At 41.4% G+C, this 20,854-nt stretch overlaps 1 protein-coding gene and 1 long non-coding RNA gene across 3 annotated transcripts; both read left to right on the top strand.

Annotated features, from left to right (window-relative positions):
* On the top strand, nt 1–3,820 carry LOC114058544. Its single transcript, XR_003571471.1, has 4 exons — nt 1–78; nt 378–491; nt 1,277–1,470; nt 2,160–3,820. It is a non-coding gene; the product is annotated as an uncharacterized LOC114058544 (long non-coding RNA).
* A 2,405-nt stretch (nt 3,821–6,225) lies between these two features.
* On the top strand, nt 6,226–13,933 carry SLBP (stem-loop binding protein). Of its 2 annotated transcripts, XM_027886009.1 has the most exons (9): nt 6,226–6,295; nt 6,338–6,503; nt 6,747–6,878; nt 9,367–9,471; nt 9,994–10,053; nt 10,309–10,440; nt 10,941–11,090; nt 12,111–12,192; nt 12,944–13,933. In XM_027886009.1, the coding sequence occupies exons 2-9, from the start codon at nt 6,460–6,462 to the stop codon at nt 13,058–13,060; spliced, it is 822 nt and encodes a 273-aa protein (XP_027741810.1). In that variant the 5' UTR covers nt 6,226–6,295; nt 6,338–6,459; the 3' UTR covers nt 13,061–13,933. The 2 variants fall into 2 exon arrangements, with proteins under 2 accessions (XP_027741810.1, XP_027741809.1); XM_027886008.1 differs by lacking the exon at nt 6,226–6,295 and having other exon boundaries at nt 6,337–6,503.
* Nucleotides 13,934–20,854: the final 6,921 nt, after the last annotated feature.

The raw sequence follows: 20,854 nt of genomic DNA, 5'->3' as shown, positions 1-20,854 counted from the left end.
CAATCCGAAACAGAAGAAATCCAACTTCTTTCTGCCTGACAACAAAACCTGCAGAGACACAGACTGCAGGCTGGAGAGGTATAAAACGCAGCTCATCATTCAGGGTTTGGGGTTTTTTTTTGCATATTAATTTAGAAGCTTTGTTGATTAATGCTGTATTTCAATCCAAGCCTTTATTGTAAAGATAGATTTTTTTTTTTCCTATTCTTCTTAGGGATATGTTGACCGATATTTGTTTGTTGTGTGGGAAAATTCTGTCCTGTTACTGTGTTACAGTCTGTATTAGAATACATAGGTTGTAGCCCTATTTAATGTAAAAAGGTTAAAAAGGTTACCATAATAAAGCTACTTGGTCTTTTTTTTTTTTTTATTTGTAGGCTTAAACTTTGTAGCAGTTTCTTGGATGGGCATCAGTCAGAATACTCCGAAAGAGGATGGGGCAGTGCAAATGCTGAAGATACAATAATGAGGAAAAAAATTTAAATACCAAGGTGAGTTTGTGCTGGCTACTTATTTAACCTGTTCTGTTTTAATAGCTTATCCACAGTATCATTCTACACAATCAAACTGTTCATTTCAAGCAGATCTTTTTTTAATTCCTTTATTATATTAGTATATATATATATTATATTCCTTTATTATATTAGTATTAGTATTTTGTTCCATCCTCTTTAACGCAGCACCTGAATGAAAAGATTTAATAATTCACATTTGCTAAATTGAAATATTTATCTGTCAGCCAGAAAATGTGTTTTATCACTCAAATGAAAAGTGACAGTTTTTTTTAATTATTACGGTAGCACCTTTTCTATATTTTAATATTTTTGTAATGAAGTCACAACTTCGAGTTTTGCAGCAGTAAATTTTAATGAAAATTTCCTCTTGGGCTGTAGATTCCTGCGGTACAGGAATAGGATGGGTGGTAATCTTGGGTCAAACAGGTTTTATTAGCAGGGAGTCTTTTGTGTAATTAGCCTGTGTTTGATCTATGTTTGGTGCAGGCTTGGAAACGTGGACTAAGATAAAAATGTTAAACAGTGATCTTTGAATATTTTGCACAGTAAAACTCATTAAGAATATGGCACAAAATCAGTTTTACACTCAGATTTTGCATTTCAGCAATAGGAGGAAAAGGCAGATAGAGCTTTTAAAAAAACGCTGACGGCATTTTTCTGTTGATTTTACTGGGATTTTAATTTAAATTCTTTGAGCGTGAGTAAGATTTAATATGCATTCACTTTGCCAAAGTGCTAATTCAATATTTGAAAATATCTAGTCTCTCTTTGTATATAGAAGTATTGAAGAAGGAATTTCTCCAGTGACAGAAAAAAGACTTGAAGAATAGGGATGTAGTCTGAGATCAGCAGATCAAGTCTTGGAAAACTGGTGCTGTCATGTAGGATCTGCACTGCAAGAGGAAGAGATTTACACTCAGCAAACGTGCAATCAACACAAGGTGAAATTATTCAGGTAAAAGAAGCATTTCTCTCTACATGACACTCCAGAGTCTGGTTTCTAGATAGTTGATATTGCAGTGGTCTTTGTTGTAAATAAGGCTCTGTTAGGGAGTGTGTATTTTCAGGGGGTTTGTAATCACTCTTTCTAATTGAAAAAATATCTGTGTTGGATGTAAAGCATACAAAGTAAATTAAAAAGCTTCTTTGTGGAGCAGCACATTGGTTTCCTGGGATGCAAAGATCAATATTTAAAGGGACACTGCCTTTAATCGTGGCTTTTAGGTATGGTGAGCTCCAATTCTCAAATGGCAGGAACTTCATCTGTGGAAGGTTAATCTTGCTTGAAAACCAGACAGTGGGTTACGTGGTAGAACTCCACACCACCTGCCTTTTTGTTAAAATTCCTGTCTTAAACAGGAAAAATAAATGTGGCAGTTAAATGTCCATAAAGATGAATGTATGTGGTTCCTTTCTAGGTGAAAACCTTAGTCAGTAGGACACCTAAGATATGGCAGAAATTCATTAATTAGAATTGAGAGAAAAATGTATTTTATGAGTTAATAATGACAGTTAGGTGAAAATTCTGCGGTGGGTTGGAAATGGTAGGCTCAGGTGCTTCCTTTTTTCTTTGACAAATACTACAGGAATATGTATAGGATATTTTTAAAATGCTATCTGGTTTTTTTTTGTTTGTTTGTTTAGGTTTCTGCAGATCTTTATAAGGATAGATTGTTTTCTGCAAGCTGTGCCTCAAGTGTATAACTTCAGATTTCTTGAAGCCTGTGCTACAATGACAATGGATGTTCCTTAAAGCTTTTGTTGAGAACATTTCTGCTGTATCTGCATTGGCAGGTGACATGTGCATCACACTGCAAAGGCTGCTTCAGGTGATGGATCCTGCCATTCCATATGGAGATCTTGCTCCTAAATGCTGTGCCAGGGAATTGATTCAATATGCAATCAAACGGAGGAATGTCAGCCCTGAAACCAAGGAGCCCCTTTGCTTTACTGGACCAGAATTGCACATCCAGCCTGAAGAACTGCTTCAAAAGAATGTAGATAATTTCAGCCTTTCTCCAGTTGTTAAAGACAAGCTGTTCAGAACTTCTGGAGTGGGTGATCATCCTTTTGGCCTGTTTATTGTTCTCTGAGATGTATTAAGGTAGCATCTGCCTAAGCTAAGTGAGAGAAGAGAAAGGAAAAGGAGATCATTTATCAAAATCAGATCCTTTTCTCGAAGGGGATGAGTGACTGTTAGAACAGCAGCACAGCTTAAATACCCAGATTTTGCTTTGATATGTTTTGCAGCCTGACCCAAAGAGCCAGTCTCCTGTTAAAGAGTGTAAGAGGATGAGTTCAGTGCCTGCTGTTCCTGCAAGAGCTGGGGGTCAGCAGCAGTATTTGCAGATGTGGAGCTGCTCTTGTCTGGGCTCAGGGTTGTGATGGTGTTGGGATAGGGTCTCCTTTGTTTTACTTTTCTGGCACTGTGCTCAGAAGATTGAAGTGAGAGCTGTGGCTACAGTGGTTTATACAAAATTCATGTGCCAGTTACAGGAACTTTATAGTCCTTGTGGCATTTTGTGTAGCGTGTCCTGGGATACCAATGTATGCTAGAGCTGGGAGTTGTCTCTCTGCAGGAGTTTGGTTTTGCTTTTTTGCCACAGCCTTGCCGTGGGGCTGGCAGTACCCAAGGGCTAAAATCCCATTGTGCTGCTGATTTGGAAGTAAGCTGCTTCCCTGGAAACTACTCCCAGTCCCAAAATGTTATTTCCGGGCATGCTCAGGCACTTGTCCCAGCACAAGGGTGGCTCAGTCACACACCACGGAGCACAGGGTGTGTGTATGCAAGGGACACATCTGTACAGCACTTTTTTTAAGAAGTAATATTTAGAACCTTGTTGTTCCAATGTGCATGCTTCCATGTGATCTATGATGATTGTAAATAAGGGAATGTGTTACATTTTTCGCACTTTGGCTTTATGGAGAAGAATTAAAGAGTTTAACTTTAAAAATCGTTGTTAGTCGGCTTTTGCTGTTATGTTCTCAGAGTTTGATTATAAAAGGAATATGTGGGTTCAGTAGTGCCTTTTCATTTGTTTTAGGGTGTTGTATTTATTTTGGGTGGTGTTTTTGGTTTATTAGCTGTTGCTAAAAGGGGGAAGGAGCAGTCTTAAGAGATTAAATCAGTCTCTTGAATGCAGTTTACAACTCAGGTTGTGTCCAACCCCTCAGTTTGTATTTTGGCATCTTATCATGAACTTGTAACCTAGTGGGAGGGAGCAGCTGAAGCCCCAGCACCTGTTATGCCATGAGAGAGGTGTTTTCCTGGAGAAGATGGAGCTGCCAGGTGAGAGTAATAGGTTATCATGCTTAAGCATTTCATGAGTATTAAGAGCCCTTAAGCTTTTGCCTAAGATGAGGAGGGCCTGCAGGGAATTTATGGACACAAATCCATAAGAATTATGTACTTCAGCAGCCCTTAAAAGATCTTTTAGACTAGGAATAGAGTAACTAACCTGCCCATGGCAGTGAAATTTTGGGCAGATCTGTTCCCTAATCCTGGTTCTGTGTGCTTGGACAAGAAAAGCAATGGAACTGACCAACTGAGCTCTGCTAAAGTCATTTCATGCAGTGCTGCTACTGGATGTAGGATCACCAGTTATAACAGTAACCTCATCAGTCCAGACAGAGCAGCCAAAACTGGAATGCAACCCATCCATGCACTTGTTCACCTACCCAAGGCTGTGTCAGAGTTTACAATTGATGTATGTGAAGCAGGAGTTTGGCACTCCACCCCTTCCTTTAATTTTACCCAACTTAATTAAATCTCCTTGGCCTAAATCTGTGCTCAGTTTGTAATTAAGCCAAAATGCACGCCGAACTTCACCAGCCAGGTTTAAATTTCTTCCTGGAAGTGGCAAGTATCTTGTGTTGGCATGATTCCATTGGGAGGATCTCCTTACAGATGATACATAATCTGTGTTTGTGGAAACCTTCCTTCACTGGCAGTTCTGGAATGCCATGGCTTGTGTGTACTTTTTGTTTGTAAAACTCCTGCTTTGAGATCACAGTTGAGGATATCCCCTCCCTAAAATTCCCACCGTGGTGTGAAACTGCTTTTCTTGAAGGATTTTAATTGCTGACAAGGACAGAAAGATGCAAGGCAGCTGCAATCCCTGAGCTGTGTCGCAGCAGATAGTTCTGCTGGGTGAACTGAATTTAATTTGTATGTAGCGTTATGCTAAAAGCACTGTGTGGCTTCCAGGCTGGAGCTGTCCTGTCTGGCTTGCTTGGAAGTGTTCAGGTAAACATGCTGTTCCAGTCAGCTTATCTCCTAGGCAGGCTGAAAGGAGTGGAGTTTGTTTTCATATGTTTGGAGCCTGTGCTGTACTTAAAGCGTGTCCTTGGCTTGGGAACACAGCTCTGTTTTCCACAGCAGTGTGTGGGAAAGGAGAGGTGCTGGCAGAGCAGACTTTCCTGCAGCGGTGCGGATGTCCACGCAGATGCCACCCAGAAGGATGTGAGTTTGTACAGTTACAGTAAGGCCAGGCAACAGGAAAGGAATTTTCAAGGTAAATCTCTTCATGGTGCTATTTTCAGACCGTAGTGGGAGCCAGCCCGACTGTTACCACCCAGAGCCAGGTGTTTTGGACACATCCTACAGCAGAGATGCCCTTGCATCGCAAGGCTGAAGCGTATCTTTGTTTTTAAAAATTTAAAACCAAGCAGCACCTTGTTGCTGTGCTCAGAAAGTCTCTCCAAAAGCATTGCTTCACTTGAATAGTTGCTTTTGTCTTTTAAACTGATAGTAAAAAAAAAAAAAAGAAAACAAACAAAAAAAAAAAAAAAGAAAAACACAACACACAAAAAAACCCCCCAGGCAGTTCTTGTTTGCTACTTCTGATATCTGTTTTACTGGATGTGGCACTTGGGGACATGGTTTGGTGGTGGACTTGGCAGTGCTGTGTTGATGGTTTGACTTGATGATCTTAAAGGTCTCTTCCAGCCTCAAGGATCCTGTGATTGTAAGGCCAGAAGAAGAAAACTCAGTGTGCTGGATCTTTCTCAAGTGTCCCATCAGCGTTCGGGCCACAGGGGCTGCAAAGGTACTTTTTGTTTAAAGCTCTGTGTGTTCTGTTGCAGGAGTTCTCGGGGTTATTTATAAATCACTGTTGCAAAATGTGAGTGTGTGGCGAAGTCTCAGGATGAACGGGATCTCACTGTGCACGCAAGTGCTGTTAAAAACACCGGAAAACTCCACTTACCAAGGCATAGCAGCCTCGTGGCATTACCCAACTTCCTTCACTATTGATATGAAGTACTTATTTAACACCATGTCTTTTTAAACAATATAAATGTTTATACTGTTTAAACAGTCGGCCGTAGGGTTTGAACCGTCCCTTGAAATACCCTGAGGAGGTACTGAAGGGCCGCACCGGTGACCGGCCATCCTTCCTATTTAAATCGCGGGAATCTGTGGGGTTTTTTTTCCTTTTGTTTGGGCTGGGGTTTTTTTGTTTGGTTTCTCTTTTTTTTTTTTTGGGGGGGGCTGTTGTTTCACGCGTGTCCCGTCCCGCCCCCAGCGCGCGCCAAAAACCGATTCTCCCGCCAACACGCCCCGGGGGCGGGGCCGGGCGGAGCGGGCTGAACCATCACACTGCCGGCGGGGGGGTGTGGGGTGTGTATCAGTGTGTAAAGGCGCGGGGCGGGGGTTGCGCTTTGCCCTTCCCCCCCTCCCGCACCTGTCCTCTTGGAGGCGTCCCGAGGGTGGGCGGGGCGGGCGGTGCCGCTCAGCGCCGGCGGGAGATGTGAAGGGGCCGAGCGGGAAGGCGGCGGCGGCGCTTCCACGGTCCTTGTCTCCCTGCGGCGCCCGCTCCCCTCTCCCGGTCCTTGTCTCCCTGCGGCGCCCGCTCCGCTCCCCCGTCTCCCCCCGGCTGTCCCTCAGCGCCCGCTCCGCTCCCGGCTCATCTGCCGGCTCTTTCTTACGAGCACACCCCTCGCCATGTCCTTCCGCCAGCGGAGCCCTCACGGCAGCACGAAGAGCAGGTAGTGCCGCTGGGATGGGGTCACTGGGGAGTGGCGGCCCAGCCCTCGCTCCCTCCGTCCCTGAGGTGTGTGGGGGGAGCCCCCTCGGAGGGGGCGAGTGGAGCCGCCTCGCTGGGTTTGTGGGAGTGAAATGAGTAGATAAATACCTGCGATGGCTGGAGGAGGTTCTAACGCGCTAAGACCCGACTGGTTTGTGCTCACTTTGTGTTTTTCTGTGTTTTGTTGTTTTGTTTTTTTTTCCAGCCCGCAGCACCCCCCGCGCTGGGCCCAGGCGCGGAAACGCGGCGTGGATGGGAGGTGGCGGAGGCAGAACGAGCCCGAATCCTCGGTTTTTGAGGAAAACAAGCCCTATCCTGCGGAGAGCCGGCAGGACAGGTGAGCGGTGCTGGCCGCGGGAGCGGCTCCCGGCTCTTTTGTTCGCCAGGAGCTGTAAACGGGCTGTTCTACTGAGTTTTCCAAGCCCTGCCTGTTTATCAGCCGCTCATCAGCCATAAATAGTTGGTCTTAAAGGAGGGAAAAGGATCTAGGGCAGTGCTCCTTCCTTGGAGTCACTTCTAAAGAGTGAATATTTAGTTCTCATCTCTTGAATTGTAGTCTTGAAAATTTTCTGCCCCGTTTCCTGGTTGCTCGTTGCCACTTCTCAGGAAGTAATAGTTCTACAGGACAATTGTTTGTTTGGAGATAGAGACTGTACAAACTATTGTGGTAAAAATAAAAAGATGACAAAAATTCAGTACTTAGAAGTTATCTGCCTTCGTATTTTTGGAGGCAGTACAGGCTGCCTTGAGAAGTTGTGTCAGCACATGTGTGTGTGGGGGGGTATCCACTCCTGAAGTCTCCCACCGTGTTCACACTGCTGCTCTTCTGCCTTCCTTACCACTGCCCAGCTCAGCTGAACTTCATTTTAGTGGAAGTATCTTATTTTATATCACACTTACAGTCTGAGCTATTCATGCCACAAGTCCCTTTAGTGACTTTAATCAGTGGATGGGAAATGTGGCCACAGCCCAGTAGATTGAATTTAGGTTTTAAATGTAAAATTACATGTGTTGTGCCCTGTAAACTACCCATTTTCCTTTCCTGATAATGAGCAGGGAAGATGTTGGTCAACAGCTCAGCTTACAATATCCCCAGTAACTTAAATTGATTTCAGGAAGCATGTTTGAATTGGACTACAGGAATGAAACCGCAGACAGTTTCATCAGCTTCAACCTAAATAATCACTGTTTCTGGGTGTTTTCCAGTATTGAATGGAGCAGGCATGCTTTTTCATTTCAGTTTGGATTCAGCTCTGACTGAAATCGTTCTCTTCCTGTGTTAAATGACTTTTTTTGTTTATGCCAATTCAGTGTTATCAAGTTAAAATTCTAAAAAGCCAAGAGGAGCAGGATAGAGGCTGGGTCATACATCAGACTCAGGTGGGGCTGGTTATAGCCTTGTTTTTTCTGCTCCTCTGGCAGCGTTTGAGCACCATTTGCAGTCCTAGCACAGCAACAGAACCTCTCACCAGGGTGTGAAATGGGGATGAGAGTCTCGGGTAAGATGGCTGAGCTCACTGTGTCTGTCACCAGAGCAAGTTAATGAAGAGATCAACCTGTAAAGCCCTGCCGGGTGTCCCTAATTCTCTGTAATCACAGCTCAGGTGCAGAATCAAACAAGTTTAAAAAGGTACATGAGTGCTGAGGAAGAAGCTCAGGTGTTGGGGCTGCTGGGATTGTGCTGTTTGTTCTCTAGCACTGAAGAGCAACAACTGAGCATGGCCTGTGCTCTCTGCAACACTAGAAATCAATATCAGAAAATGCTGAGAATCCATATAGATTGAACAGATATTTGCAGAGAGGGACCTGTACTGTTTGTTCTGAATTTTTAATTTTGCTGAGTTGGTTAACTGGGTTTCATTTAAAAAGAATTTTTAGTTTGAATTTATTAAAAGTTGAAGTCGTGCAAGGCGATTTGGGAGCAGGAAGGGAGACGGAGCTGGTTTTTGTGCAGATGGATGTAATTCCCTGACTTCAGGGGGCATGTTTGCCCAGAATCCTGGTGAGTCCCCAGAGCATTTCAAGATACTCTGAAAAAGCTCTGCTCTGTAGGATACAGTTTTCAGTTTGTACTAAGGAAAATTGGTCATCAGGAGGACAGAAACTGGAAAACACTGGAAAGTCTAAATTTAGGCAGCTATAGATGGCTGGGAAGGGATCTGAGCTTATTCCTCTGCAAGGTTCTGAACCTGCTTGTGATGCTAATGGGCTGCAATAAGGTTGTTAAACCAGTTTGCGAAATCACAGCAAATCTCAATTTACTGGTTAAAATGTGACTTTTTTGTGCCTTTGCTTTCTCTATGAGGCGTATTTTCACATGGAGAAACTGGTGATATTGGTGTAATTTTAATTAATTAGCTTTACAGCTTAATTCTGTGTTCCGGCTTTTGTCTCTTACATAGCTAGTGGGTCTGCAATCATGAAGGAATAAATAATTAAGTCATTTAGTGGAGTGAAAATAAGTGAGTGACTAAAGCTGGTATTTCATGTACTGTTTTCTGAAGGACACCAGCTGAAAGTTATTGAAATGGGCTGGGTTACATGCGACAGTGCTGTGTTCCTGTAGATACCTACATAAAACTTTTTAAGACAGAACACCCAACACAAAGCACACAACCTCAGGGGGAAACTCTGAACTGATGCTTAATTTTACAGTAATGACATTTTAATGCAACAGCACAAGATTTTCACAGCCAGTGTAAGTACTGTAAATAAACACATGAAATAGCACTCAAGCTGTGATTGGAGGAGATGCTGGAGGTGGGAAATACAGTAAAACAGAATATTAACATAGGAGTTCTATTTTTTCTTCCTTTTCATTCTAGTTTTACAACACCAGAAGGCCCTGGGCCCCTTTCCCGGTGTTCAGACTGGGGAACTGCAGTGGAAGAAGATGAAATGAGGACCAGTGTCAACAAAGAAATTGCAAGGTACCCCTGGGTGTTTAGGATCAAATGGGGAAAGGAGGGGAAATGGTAATTGTCTTGTAGAATCTCTACTGACTTCTATTTTTAACTTCACCACTATAGTAAAATCAGGCCTGCCTTAGCCTCTTGTCTGCTGCTTTAAGGTCAGCTTTGGCTTGAGTCCTGCAGGAATGTCATGGGATACTCACTGGACAGTGGATGTGTATCACTAAATATCTCCCTTTTGGAAGAAGCTTTTCCTGAATCTCCTAGATTGAAATACTTCTCAGTACTGTCTTGCTAATGACTTTTTTTTTTTTTCATATCATTGTTATAAAAATAGAGGAAATACTTGGAAAAAGAAAGTCCTTAGTTGCTTTTTGTTTTTTAATTAGGGAAACCTGAAACATCCATTCCATAGTGGAAAGGTTTTTACAGTGTCTGGGGTGCTGCTGCTTTGCTGAAAAGTAAAATCAGCTATGAGGCTGAGCTTTAATATTCTCTTTGTGTTACACATATTCTTAATCCTCATTTGAACTCTTACAGATACAGAAGAAAACTCCTGATAAATGAATTTTCAAGAGAAAGGAAGTCCTCCTCAGGAAGGTAGGTTAAATTTCTAGCTTAGCTGAGGAAATTTTGAAAACAAGTCTGATTTTTCTCATGTTTCACCGTGTTGTTTCTTGAAACAGTTTAAAACAGTTCATTTTAAGTCTCCTCTCACACTGTAATTTAGTAACACCCAGGGCATTTTTTCCTGAAAAGTTTTAACGTGTTTGTTTGTAGCCTTTTACCAGTGGGTTTGTTTGAGCGTGGCTTGCTCTCTGGGAGTCCCAAATCTACAATGCTTTTTCCCTTCAGTTCCGATTCAAAGGAGTCCACTGCGGCAGTAGAACTTGAGACAGACGAAGTGGTTTTGATGAGAAGACAGAAACAGATAAACTACGGAAAAAACACAATTGCATATGATAGATATGTGAAAGAAGTTCCTAGGTAAGCTGCCTGATTCCCTGGAGAACTAAGCTGTAAATTTAAGTTCTAAGAAATTTTTTACCTGTTAAGTAGCACTAACAATCAAATGAGGTGTGGTTTTCTTTTTCTTTAACTAGGCAGTATATGAGAAATACCTCATGCTGCAGAAATGGAAACTAAAGTTCTTTTGGTTGTGCTTGTCCACGAGAGGAAATGAAACTGCTTTTTGCAGTCAGTTTTCTCATGAGTTAACTACAAGACAAAATGGGTTACAGTTGCTCTTGAGTCTGGAATGAGGTTTTCACACCTGTGATTGATAACCTTTTTTTTTTTTTTTTTCATTTGACTTGAAATCAGAGAAACTCCAAAGTTCATATGGAGTGGGCAAACCTTTTCTTGAGTCCTGGAGTTGCCCAGTAATCTCTTCTCAAATAATACCGACTATGAGACTTAACATCTGAAACTATGTTATGTATGTGTGTGAAAACCACTGATTTTTCACCCCTAATATCTGAATTTAGATGCCATCGTGTACCAGGAGTTCATCCCAGGACTCCCAATAAGTTCAAGAAGTACAGCCGCAGGTCATGGGACCAGCAGATCAAACTGTGGAAAGTTGCGCTGCATTCCTGGGATCCACCGACCGAGGAGGGATGTGATCTGCAAGAACTGTACGTACGAGAGGGTTCAAGGTGCTTTTATAGGAACTAATATGGCAAGTCTCATGTCTAAAAGATAAACAGTTCATTCTGCAGTGCTCTACAAGAGAAAACGCCACGCCGTAGAGGTGAGCTGATCCTTTCAGAGCAGTTTGCAGATTAATCTGTGGTAGGAGCAGTGCTGGAAAGTTCTCACCGAGGGCAGATCCCCTGAATATTGAGCTTGGACCAACACAGCTTACAAGAATGTGTCTCACACCCTTCTCACTTGCTAGTTCAAGAACAGTGGTATAAAACGTTCTTTCTTGAGCAGAGAGGAGGAGAGAAGAGCTTGGGAAATCATCTCAAGGTACCATTAAACTCAAAGCATGGATACAAGTGTTCACAGTCCAAGCTGTGGAAGCTCTAAAAGATGCAGATTAATGCAACTACTTATCTTCCTCTGTAGGAAGCAATACAGCTTGGTCAGGGAGCATCCAAAATAAAAATTGGTATTAAAGGAATGAAGGAGGCACAGAGTTAACTTAATTCCTGAGGAAGCAGTTTTGTGTTAGTAAAGTGCTGTTTTCCCTAACTGCTGATGTTAAAACCAACGTGGAGCAGTGAGATCTAAAAGCAAGGCTTTGGTGTGGAAATGCTAATCTTATCTTTGGATGTTGGGACCTAGGTCTGTGTACAGTGGATATTAAACCTTCTTTGCAAAACAGGTTGGTGAAAACCTTGTCTGGGGGAAAAAAAATTCTTCTCTCTTCTGTGACACTCGTTATCATTTGTACTGAAGCATTTTTGGAGCACTGGATGATTGTCTTTGGCAAGTTGCTATATTTAGTCTCAAGACTTCAGTTCGTTTTGGCTGTGTGGAGCTGAGCTGCTGTCCTGTTTGCTCTCCCCAGTTGCCACCACTGTCCCTCTGATCTCTGTAGGTCTCTTTGCTCGCCTTCGGTCACTGTTTTCAGAACTGCACCACAAAGTGCAACTGAGCACTAAAAACTTAATTTGTTTTATATTGTATTCTTTTAAATGATTTTACAGTTGTCCTGTTGACCTTGGTGAGATGGAGACGGAATCTGTTGGAAGCAATTCTGAATCTCAAACAAGCTGTCAAGATAATGATGTAAGCATATCTGTCATTTGCATAGATATTTGTTAACAATTTTTTAATAATTGTTTCATTTCATAGAACTTTATCCCAAGTAGCCTGAATACCTGACAAATTCCATCATTTGCTGTGTTTTAGGGACTGTTTATTAGGCTAAGCAATCTTTAAATTTGGATATTTTCCAGCTATAGCAAATATGTCTGTAGTTTTGGGTTTAAAGGGTTAGAATTTTAGATCATCTCAGATTAAAAATATCTAATTTTTTATAGCCTACAAAAGAAAATTGTACCTGTTGAAAGCAAATCAGCTGTGAATTGTAACATAGCGTGGAAATAATGCTTTAGATTGCAGTGCCTAATGTTAAAATAAGGTGTGATTTTCTTGGCACACAGAATTAGGCTCCTTTTATATCCACAAGGCACTTGGTACAGCTGAGCAGTAACCTTCAGTAAAGATTTAAGAATGCTTTGCTTTTCTTACTGGATTTTTTTTTTCTGATGACTATTAAATCTGCATAATGTTTTCATGTTTGCATATATAGGTCCTTAAAACACTTGCAAGAAATCTTCAAATGTGGTTGAATGAGCAGAAGCCTGCATTTAAATCTCTGTAATCTTAAGACTAGCTTTAGGTTTTTGTGTGGCCTTTCAAAATGTTTGTAAACCCCTGTTATAGGATGGTCTGAATGAATTACAGAAGTTAACTGGGTTATTGCATAACTAAAACTGTACTTAACTGCTAATTATTAACTGCCTTTGTCTTCCAGGATACCTGTTCTGGCACTCCCACCAAAGTTAGACATGTTGACTATCAAGCAGAAGGTGAATTTGACTTGGAAGTGTGTTTGAGTGAACCACTGAAAGAATTTGATACTGTGAGTTAAGTAGTCTTATGCAAACTGTTTTAGAGAAAGTTTCCTTTAAATTTGAGAGGTTCGCTTGATTCATAACCTGTTAATAGTGAGAAAGATTGAGCAGAGTTGAAGACTGTTTTTTTAAAGTTGTGGTTGGTCTACATATTCTCTAGACCAGACCTATGTAAAATTGCGATTTAAGTTGTGTGACTTCTTGTTAACTTTTAATTTATGTATATCAGATTTTTTTTAATGAAATTCAGTAGAAAAACTAGCCAAAGGCAGTGCTATCCTCAAGTAATTATAAATAGTACAGCAAGATCTCACCAGTTTCTCCACCACCACCTCCCCCACTGTGTCCATAATTTCAGTTGCCCACCTGCAGATAAAGAGCAAAGTAAGGAGATATTTTTGTACATTCCTTTGCTGTTACATCTGGCTCCTCTACAAAAATCTGACCTGAAGTAATGCATGTGGCAGCTGAACCATGTAGCTGATTAGTAACCAGTAAACTCATCTACTGCAGTTACTTACTGTAACATTAACTACCTACCTTAAAAAAAACCTCTTTATTTGCAAAACCTTTTCAGAAGCAATTGGAAACTAAATTCTCTTAAGAAACTGGAGGTTAATATGCTAAAACCTAAGCAATAATGCCTTTTTTTTTTTTTTTGGGAAACACTAGCCTGAATTTGAAATTTGTAAATAGTCATCAGTCATGTATTAATACAGTCAAGGAAACAATGTCTAGGGAATGTCTTGGTTCTTCTAATTGGCTGGTTTTAAATGCAAAACTGTTGTAAATGATAACAACTGTACAGGTTTTCTGCTGAGAGCAGTTAATGTTTCTATTGCTTTTGCGTGGGAGTTGCTGGAAAATAAATGAAATTGCGTTTACTTTTACTTGTGACTCTTCAGCTTCATTTCCTACTGGCAGTGTTCTGTGGATAACAAAATGCAGGAGAGGACTGAAAGCCATGCATCTGAGATACTGATACTAGTCTGGGATATACTTGGGTTAGCACCATTCTCTGACTTTGAGCAGGACCTTCAAAACTGTTTCTTTTCTGTGCAGGGCACCAGAGTAAATTTGAGTCTGAGTTAAAATGGTTAAGCCTGTTGTTGACCTTTTTCAGACCCCTTAGAAGCAGCTTTAGTTTAGTAGATGTCTGTTAGCTGGTTACCAAACTCTGTTCTCTAGGAAAAAACGGCTGGAAGAGCTGGGTGGACACTTCAGTCTTTGTTTACTGACAGGACCTGTTTTACAGTCACCTCACGTGGGTTTATCTCTGAAGTTTCTGGGTGTTGATGTTACAACACTCAGGCTCGGTGGAGACGCTTGAGCTCTTCAACTCAAGTGAGCATCTTAGCCAGAAATATGCTTACAGTAGTCTAATCTGTTACGCACTCTTAAACTCTAGTAGCTTGATTTGATGGGGAAACCTTAAATAGCCCTGGAGTAAGTTGTAACTCATCCTATAAGTGGAGAACCAGAATGACACAATATCTATTCTAGAAGAGAAAATGCTATTTAAAATTTTTAAGGGGAGGCAGGGGCTGGTTGATATGTCAGTCTATACCTGAGTGTCAGAACAGCCAGCAGAACTGGGTTTTTAAAATAAGTTTTTATACCTCACTGTAGCTCCCCAAACAGGTTGGATCACTGGAATATTCAGGAGATCTTTTAGAGTCTTCATAAGGTTAAGGCTACTTATACCTGGGTTTGAAATAAGAAAGCACGTGGGTCAGGGCAATCTCTCCAGCACAAATCCAGGCTGGGAGATGAACAGCCAGCTGTGTCCTGGGCTGCACCAAAATCAGCATGGCCAACTGGGCAAGGGAGTGGATTCTGCCCCTCTGCTCTTGTGAGACCCCACCTGGAGTGCTGCATCCTCCTCTGGGACCCCCAGCACAAGGAGGACGTGGACCATTTAGAGCATGAAGATACTCAGAGGGCCAGAGCATCTCTCCTATGGAGACAGGCTGAGAGAGCTGGGGATGTTCAGCCCAGAGAAGAGAAGGGTCCGGGGAGACCTTACAGCACCTTCCTGTCCCTAAAGGGGCTCCAAGAGAGCTGGAGAGGGACCTTTCACAAAGGGGAATGGTTTTAAACTGAAAGAGGAGGGGTTCAGACTAGGTATTATTGGAAGTTAATTTTTTAGTGTGAGGATGGTGAGGCCCTGGCACAGAAACTGTGGCTACCCCATCCCTGGAAGTGTTCAAGGATGTTTTGGATGGGGCTTGGAGCAACCTGGTCTAGTGGAAGGTGTCCCTGGGTATGGCAAGGGAGGGTTGGAATAAAATGATCTTTGAGGATCCCTTCCAACACAAACCATTCTATGATTCTGTTTTGAACCAATAATCCTCTACTGAGATAACTAGAGGAGAAACATATTTCAGAGCTTATTGTACAAAAATTTATTACTCTACACATCTGAAAGATTCCGTGTCTCTGAAAATCAATTTTTAGTAATAAACTTTATCCATAGCTTCAGCAAAAATATTAATGCCAGAAATCATCTAGGAATGATTATCTGAGACTGCTTATTATGGTTCTTAGTGAGAAGGTAATACATGAACAAATACTATTAAAACAAACAAAAAGCCCTTGATCTTTTTGAGTAATTTGAGTTCTCTGTGACATTCCTTAAGATTTTATGAAGTGTGTTCTTTGGAATCTGTATTGGAGTCGGAAATGTAGGAGTCTCTCTGACTAAAAGATTCTGCTGTTGGTGATGTGTGGGGAAACTGTTCAGCTCTTCAGGTCTGTGCTGTTCAGCAGACACACTTGTCCAGGAACTAGGTATGTGTGGGCATTTTCCAGCCTGGAAATACAACTGGTCCATGTTCAGTAGCTGTTTGTGAAGCAGGTTCAGATTTGCTAAGTTTTCCTGAAGGAGCTGGCCATCCACAGTAGTGTATTTAATCCTACAAGTTATTCCCCTTTGCCTCAGCTACTTAGAGGACTTCATTTTTATGGTTGGCATTTGAAGAGAACGCTTATGTTATCCGAGCTGGGATGTTTTTCCACAGGTACTGAACACTGAATGGGAAAACCTGTGGGTTTTTTGTGATAGGATAAAGCCCTCTAGTGGTTAAATGTGGGCTAACCCCATGCACCTGGGGCAGCCTGGTGACAGATCTCATGGAAAAACAATATCCCTGTGTTCAGCTGTGCATGGATGCACGCAGTGGAGTTTGCTTCAGATGGAGAACGGGCAAACTTTGTAGCTTTATTAGGTTAAATTCCTTTAAAAATAAAACTGAACAGGTTGTTCTGTGGGCAGCAGAACCTGCCAACCCTGCTTTTTATAGAGCTGTGCCTTCTGGTTTATGTTTCTCTTACTCCCTTCACACCAAGCCTTGTCCTCTTTCAGCATCCTCATGCCAAGCCTGGCTAACTGACAGCAGTCATGGCTATGGATAATTTAAAGCTCCATCTGTTTTTGGATGGACTCTTGGTACATGTGTGTGGATAGGGTGGCGAGCAGAACACTGAAGAGCTGAGCTGTTCCAAATTTTCCTTCACTTGGACATTAACTGGGTCCTTCCTTCATGACTTTAGCTGTTGTCACATTAAGCTTCAAGGAACTTCAAGGAACATATGTCCCTTTCTGTTCAGTATCTGGACAGATAATTCAAAAATAAGAGGGGGCAGGACAGATTTTTGGGAAAGATTTGTCAATACAACCACTTAAGCCTCTGAGGAAGACAAGCTAAAACCATCTTTGTTCCATTAATCTGTTTTTTAGTCCAAAATACCATTCAAACAACCTTTTGTTTATGCACATATTTATTAATTATTTTCAGGATTATCTGCTTTGTTGCGTTTCTGATGTAAATAAAAGCCCTGGTGCATTGGCAAAGCACATGGAGAGCAACTACAGATGCCTGAGCATGGATCTATGAGGAAAACTGGGGGATCAGGCACTTGTTTATCAAAGGTGGGCTGGTACAAGAGCCCTTTTGGAAGAACTTTGACCTTACGGAAGTTCTTACTCTTCTGTGTTGTTCTCTTCTGTATGGTTTCTCAAAATGTGGGAAGACTATTTACTAGCTGTTCAATATTAAGGTTGAGTGCTTCCTGACGATTAGGGAAAATTTTGCCAAAGTATTATGTAAATAGTTAAGAGATGGAAGTTACTTTTGGAAGTGTCAAAAATCCATTTTATATTCAGCACCTTTTGGATAAATTAGTTTTCTTTTGTGCTTAAAAACAATCCAAGAGGTAAGAGACAAGATCAAAGAATGAGTAGAACTGACAATCCAAAAAATAGAAAATAGAAAACTAATTTATCCCAAAGGTGCTGATTCATGCACTCAAGAAATAATTTCGAGTGGAAGGGTTGGAGCTTATATTTGTGGGTTAAAGTGGGACCCAGCTGTCTGTGTTGGGGCCTTTCTGTCTATCCAAGTTTCTATTGAGAAACTTCCTGGGAGGCACAGGGATGGCTCTAATTATTAGCAAAAACAACGTTCCCTTTTGTGTTTCTTTAGAAAGGGGCTGTTCCATTTCTGCTGAGAAATACCCTGTTCTCAGAAATATGAGTGCAATATAGAGATGAAGATTTGTGCCTGCTCTTTCATTCCACTTTCATGTGCTGGAATCAAAGATACTTTGGAGCACTGCAGAGGGCAGTAAAAGTGCATGTTTAATTACAGGCACACAAAAGGGAGCTCTGAGTTGCTTTACATTTGTTGTAAATGCCAGGAATCTAATTATACTTACTGATTCTGACCTCAGGAGCAAGCCATAGTCCCAATAAAGCCCCTTCAAGTCTGTCATCTTTCACTGTTCTTTCCATTTCCAGTTTCACTTGATCTTAAGCCCATTATTACAAGGAATGGAAGATAATAGTAACTTAACAGCAGACAGAGGAAAAATGGACTTCAGGGGAGGAAAAAAGTCCTCCTGACAGGATAGTATGGGCCTGCCTGTTTTTAAAATCCTTAGTGCTCTACAGTGGAAGTATCTGAAAATGTGTTTTCAAATTGTTTGAGAGAAAACTGTTTTTTTTTTTTCCCAAGGATTTGAGATTTCCAAGGGAGAATAATTTCAGGGTTTTATCCCCAGCTAACTGGTTTCAGAATATTCCTGAACATTGAATCCATATTATTTGACATGTGTTAGAATGCGTTTGTCTCCTACACCTACTAAACCCTCAGTGCTCTTTAATAGCATTGCTGTCTGAATTAAAATTACACATTGTAGCTGGACTGTTGGAAGTGAAATCAAAGCTGGGAATTAGCAGCAACTGAAAGGAGGAGTGTGCTGGTGAGGTTACCGTGTGTGGTGCACAGGGGAAAGAAAGTCAGAAAAAGGAATATAGAGAGAGCCAGTCTCACCCACAGACTGCTCACAGGATGTTGTACGCAAGGACATGGCAAATTAATAGATACATAAAGAATAAATGGACATTTTGGTGGTCCCCTGCACCAGAGCACTTATCTTGAATGAAAAAAGGAGGAAAAGTTAAGCCAGGCAGGCTTATCTGGAAGCAGACCCAGTGCTTCCATATGCAGCTAGGATTTCTGTAACAACGTGCTCCAAAGATAAGAAATGTGTAGCATTGACTAACAAAGAATGGTCTGGCGGTGCTTAGAAGCATTTGATACTAAGTCTAGAGACCTGTAAATTTACAAAATAACCATTTACTGTTTTTCTGACGTTTGATCATAAAACTTGCCTTTATTATTAGAGGAACTAAACTGCCAGGAACAATCTTGGTGCCTGACCAAGCGTGGCATGAAGTGTAAAGCACAGAGGTGAGGCTTCACCTGATTCTTAACCTATTTTTAATGGAATTCTGACCATTCTATAGAATACTTAAAAAGTAACATTCTGACTTGTTCATGTTCTCCTCCCAGTAGTAAATATATCAATTATTGGGATTAAAATATTTGTGTAGATATATAATATTCTAAAAAATTTTCAGAAATGTTGACAGAAGTGCTTCCAGTATGAGTGGATCCCATTATTTCTCATAATAATAATAATGCTATAGACTGAGACACAATGCAGTTTTTTGTTGGGAACTAGCAGGCTGGCTGGATGGAACCTGCAGGTTTCGCAAATCACAAGCTGGGCTGGTTGAAGCAGTTGTATTCAAACAGGTGGTGAGCTCTTCAGAAAGTGTCTAGAACTGGGCAGGGATAAGCTTCTCCTGGGGTAAAACAATTTCTGTACACCAAAGCTCTGTTTTTTAGTGAAAAAAAAAAAAAGCAAAACAAAGCTGTCACTCTGAGGAACCTGGATGCTGATCCTTGCTGTGCCTGTGGTGGAGAAGGCAGCTAAACCTGGGATTTACCTCCCTGCGGGCTCTTACTTGTTCTTAGTTGGGGACCAGGCTCTTGTGGTCAGAAAATATTCCCAAAGAACCTTCCTGTAAAAATGTCACCGAGTCTATGTTTTTACACCAGGAAATAAATTCCCTCTGGATGATGTTAAGATATTCCCTAAAAAAAAAACTCCTCAACAAATCTGACATGAATTTTCAAGCTGTAATTCTAAGAGGTCAAGTGGATGCATGTAAGGAGGCATGCAGTAAGATATACTTTGTCTGCCAGCACCAATTTTTTTTAATAGAGCCACAGGTAAAATTTAGGCCCTTTGCTGGAATTCAGCATTAAGTTATTTCGGGGGCTTTTTGACATTAATGCAGTATCTTAAAAAAGTTGTGAAAACTCATGTGCCTAAGAACACTGAGATCTGAAAATTGTGACTTCTTTCATCGACCAACATTGTTTTTCTTGCTTTTATAGCCTCTCTTGGTTTGGCTGTGATGCATTAATAGGGGGGCAAAAAAACCCCACCAAAAGTGTTTAACAAATTAAAATGGGTAGTGATGGGGAGGGGGGAGGGAACACATTCTTGAAGATAAACTATTAACAACAAAGTAGAGCCCCCATGTGAACTTTGTTGTAAATCAACTAACAACATATTAAAGCTGAGAACAGCATTTTGCTCTCAGAGTCTTGCTGCTGTGAGTTCTGCTTTTCATGAGGATGCAGATGAAAAAGGGATGATCCCTTTAAGAGCTTGATAGGTTAAGTCAGAAAATTCATATCTTGCACACCAGGCAAAAAAAATATGCTAGCAACTGCTGGGAAAATGACAACTGCAGTGTCTGATCGCCTGTCAAATCAATGAGGCTTTTCTCTCCTTTTGGTGAGAATTTATTTGCAGGGGTTGGTGAGCTGAGAAAATAAGATTCCTGACCTAATGGTCACCCCCATTGGTATCTCATTGTGGAAAATACTCTCTGCTGCAGTCCATTCAAGTGATTGGCAATGACAGCTTGGATGGATATTGTCAGTTGACAGGGCTTTGCACTCTCTCTGTTTTAAAAATGATGCGAGAGATCCCTTCCCCGGCGTGCCGTGCCACAAGTTGAGTTTGTGAATGAGTGGATGAATGCATGCTTCTCTCCTGTCATCCCCAACAAAAAAAAAAAAAAAACCAACAACAACAACAAAAAAATATTCCAATCCCATCCCTGAAATGATATGCTAAGTAAATTCACACACATGCATTTAACAGGCAAATGGTGCCCGAAGGCAAGCTGAGCAAGTCCCTTCCAAACACTGGGGCTATATGTTTGGGTTTTTTGGTTTTTGTTGGGTTTTTTTTTGGGTTTTTTTTTTTGTAGTCATTAGGAATTTCATGGAAAATGTGAAACTGCCCATTCAATATGGAAAATCTCCATGAAAAATGTGAAATTCCAGTGTTTCCAGCAAGGTTTTGCTGACAGCTCATGCATGGAGAATAGCCTGAAAGACATGCATGCAATTAAGGGATCCATCTAGGCAAGCTGGGGAGAACAA

This window comes from Empidonax traillii, unplaced genomic scaffold (genome assembly GCF_003031625.1).
Source record: "Empidonax traillii isolate 1590-97213 ecotype Southwest subspecies unplaced genomic scaffold, ASM303162v1 scaffold175:size1888319, whole genome shotgun sequence".
In the NCBI taxonomy this organism is placed as follows: Eukaryota; Metazoa; Chordata; class Aves; order Passeriformes; family Tyrannidae; genus Empidonax; species Empidonax traillii.
Note: the sequence above shows the minus strand (reverse complement) of the source record. Positions and strands in the feature narration are given on the sequence as shown.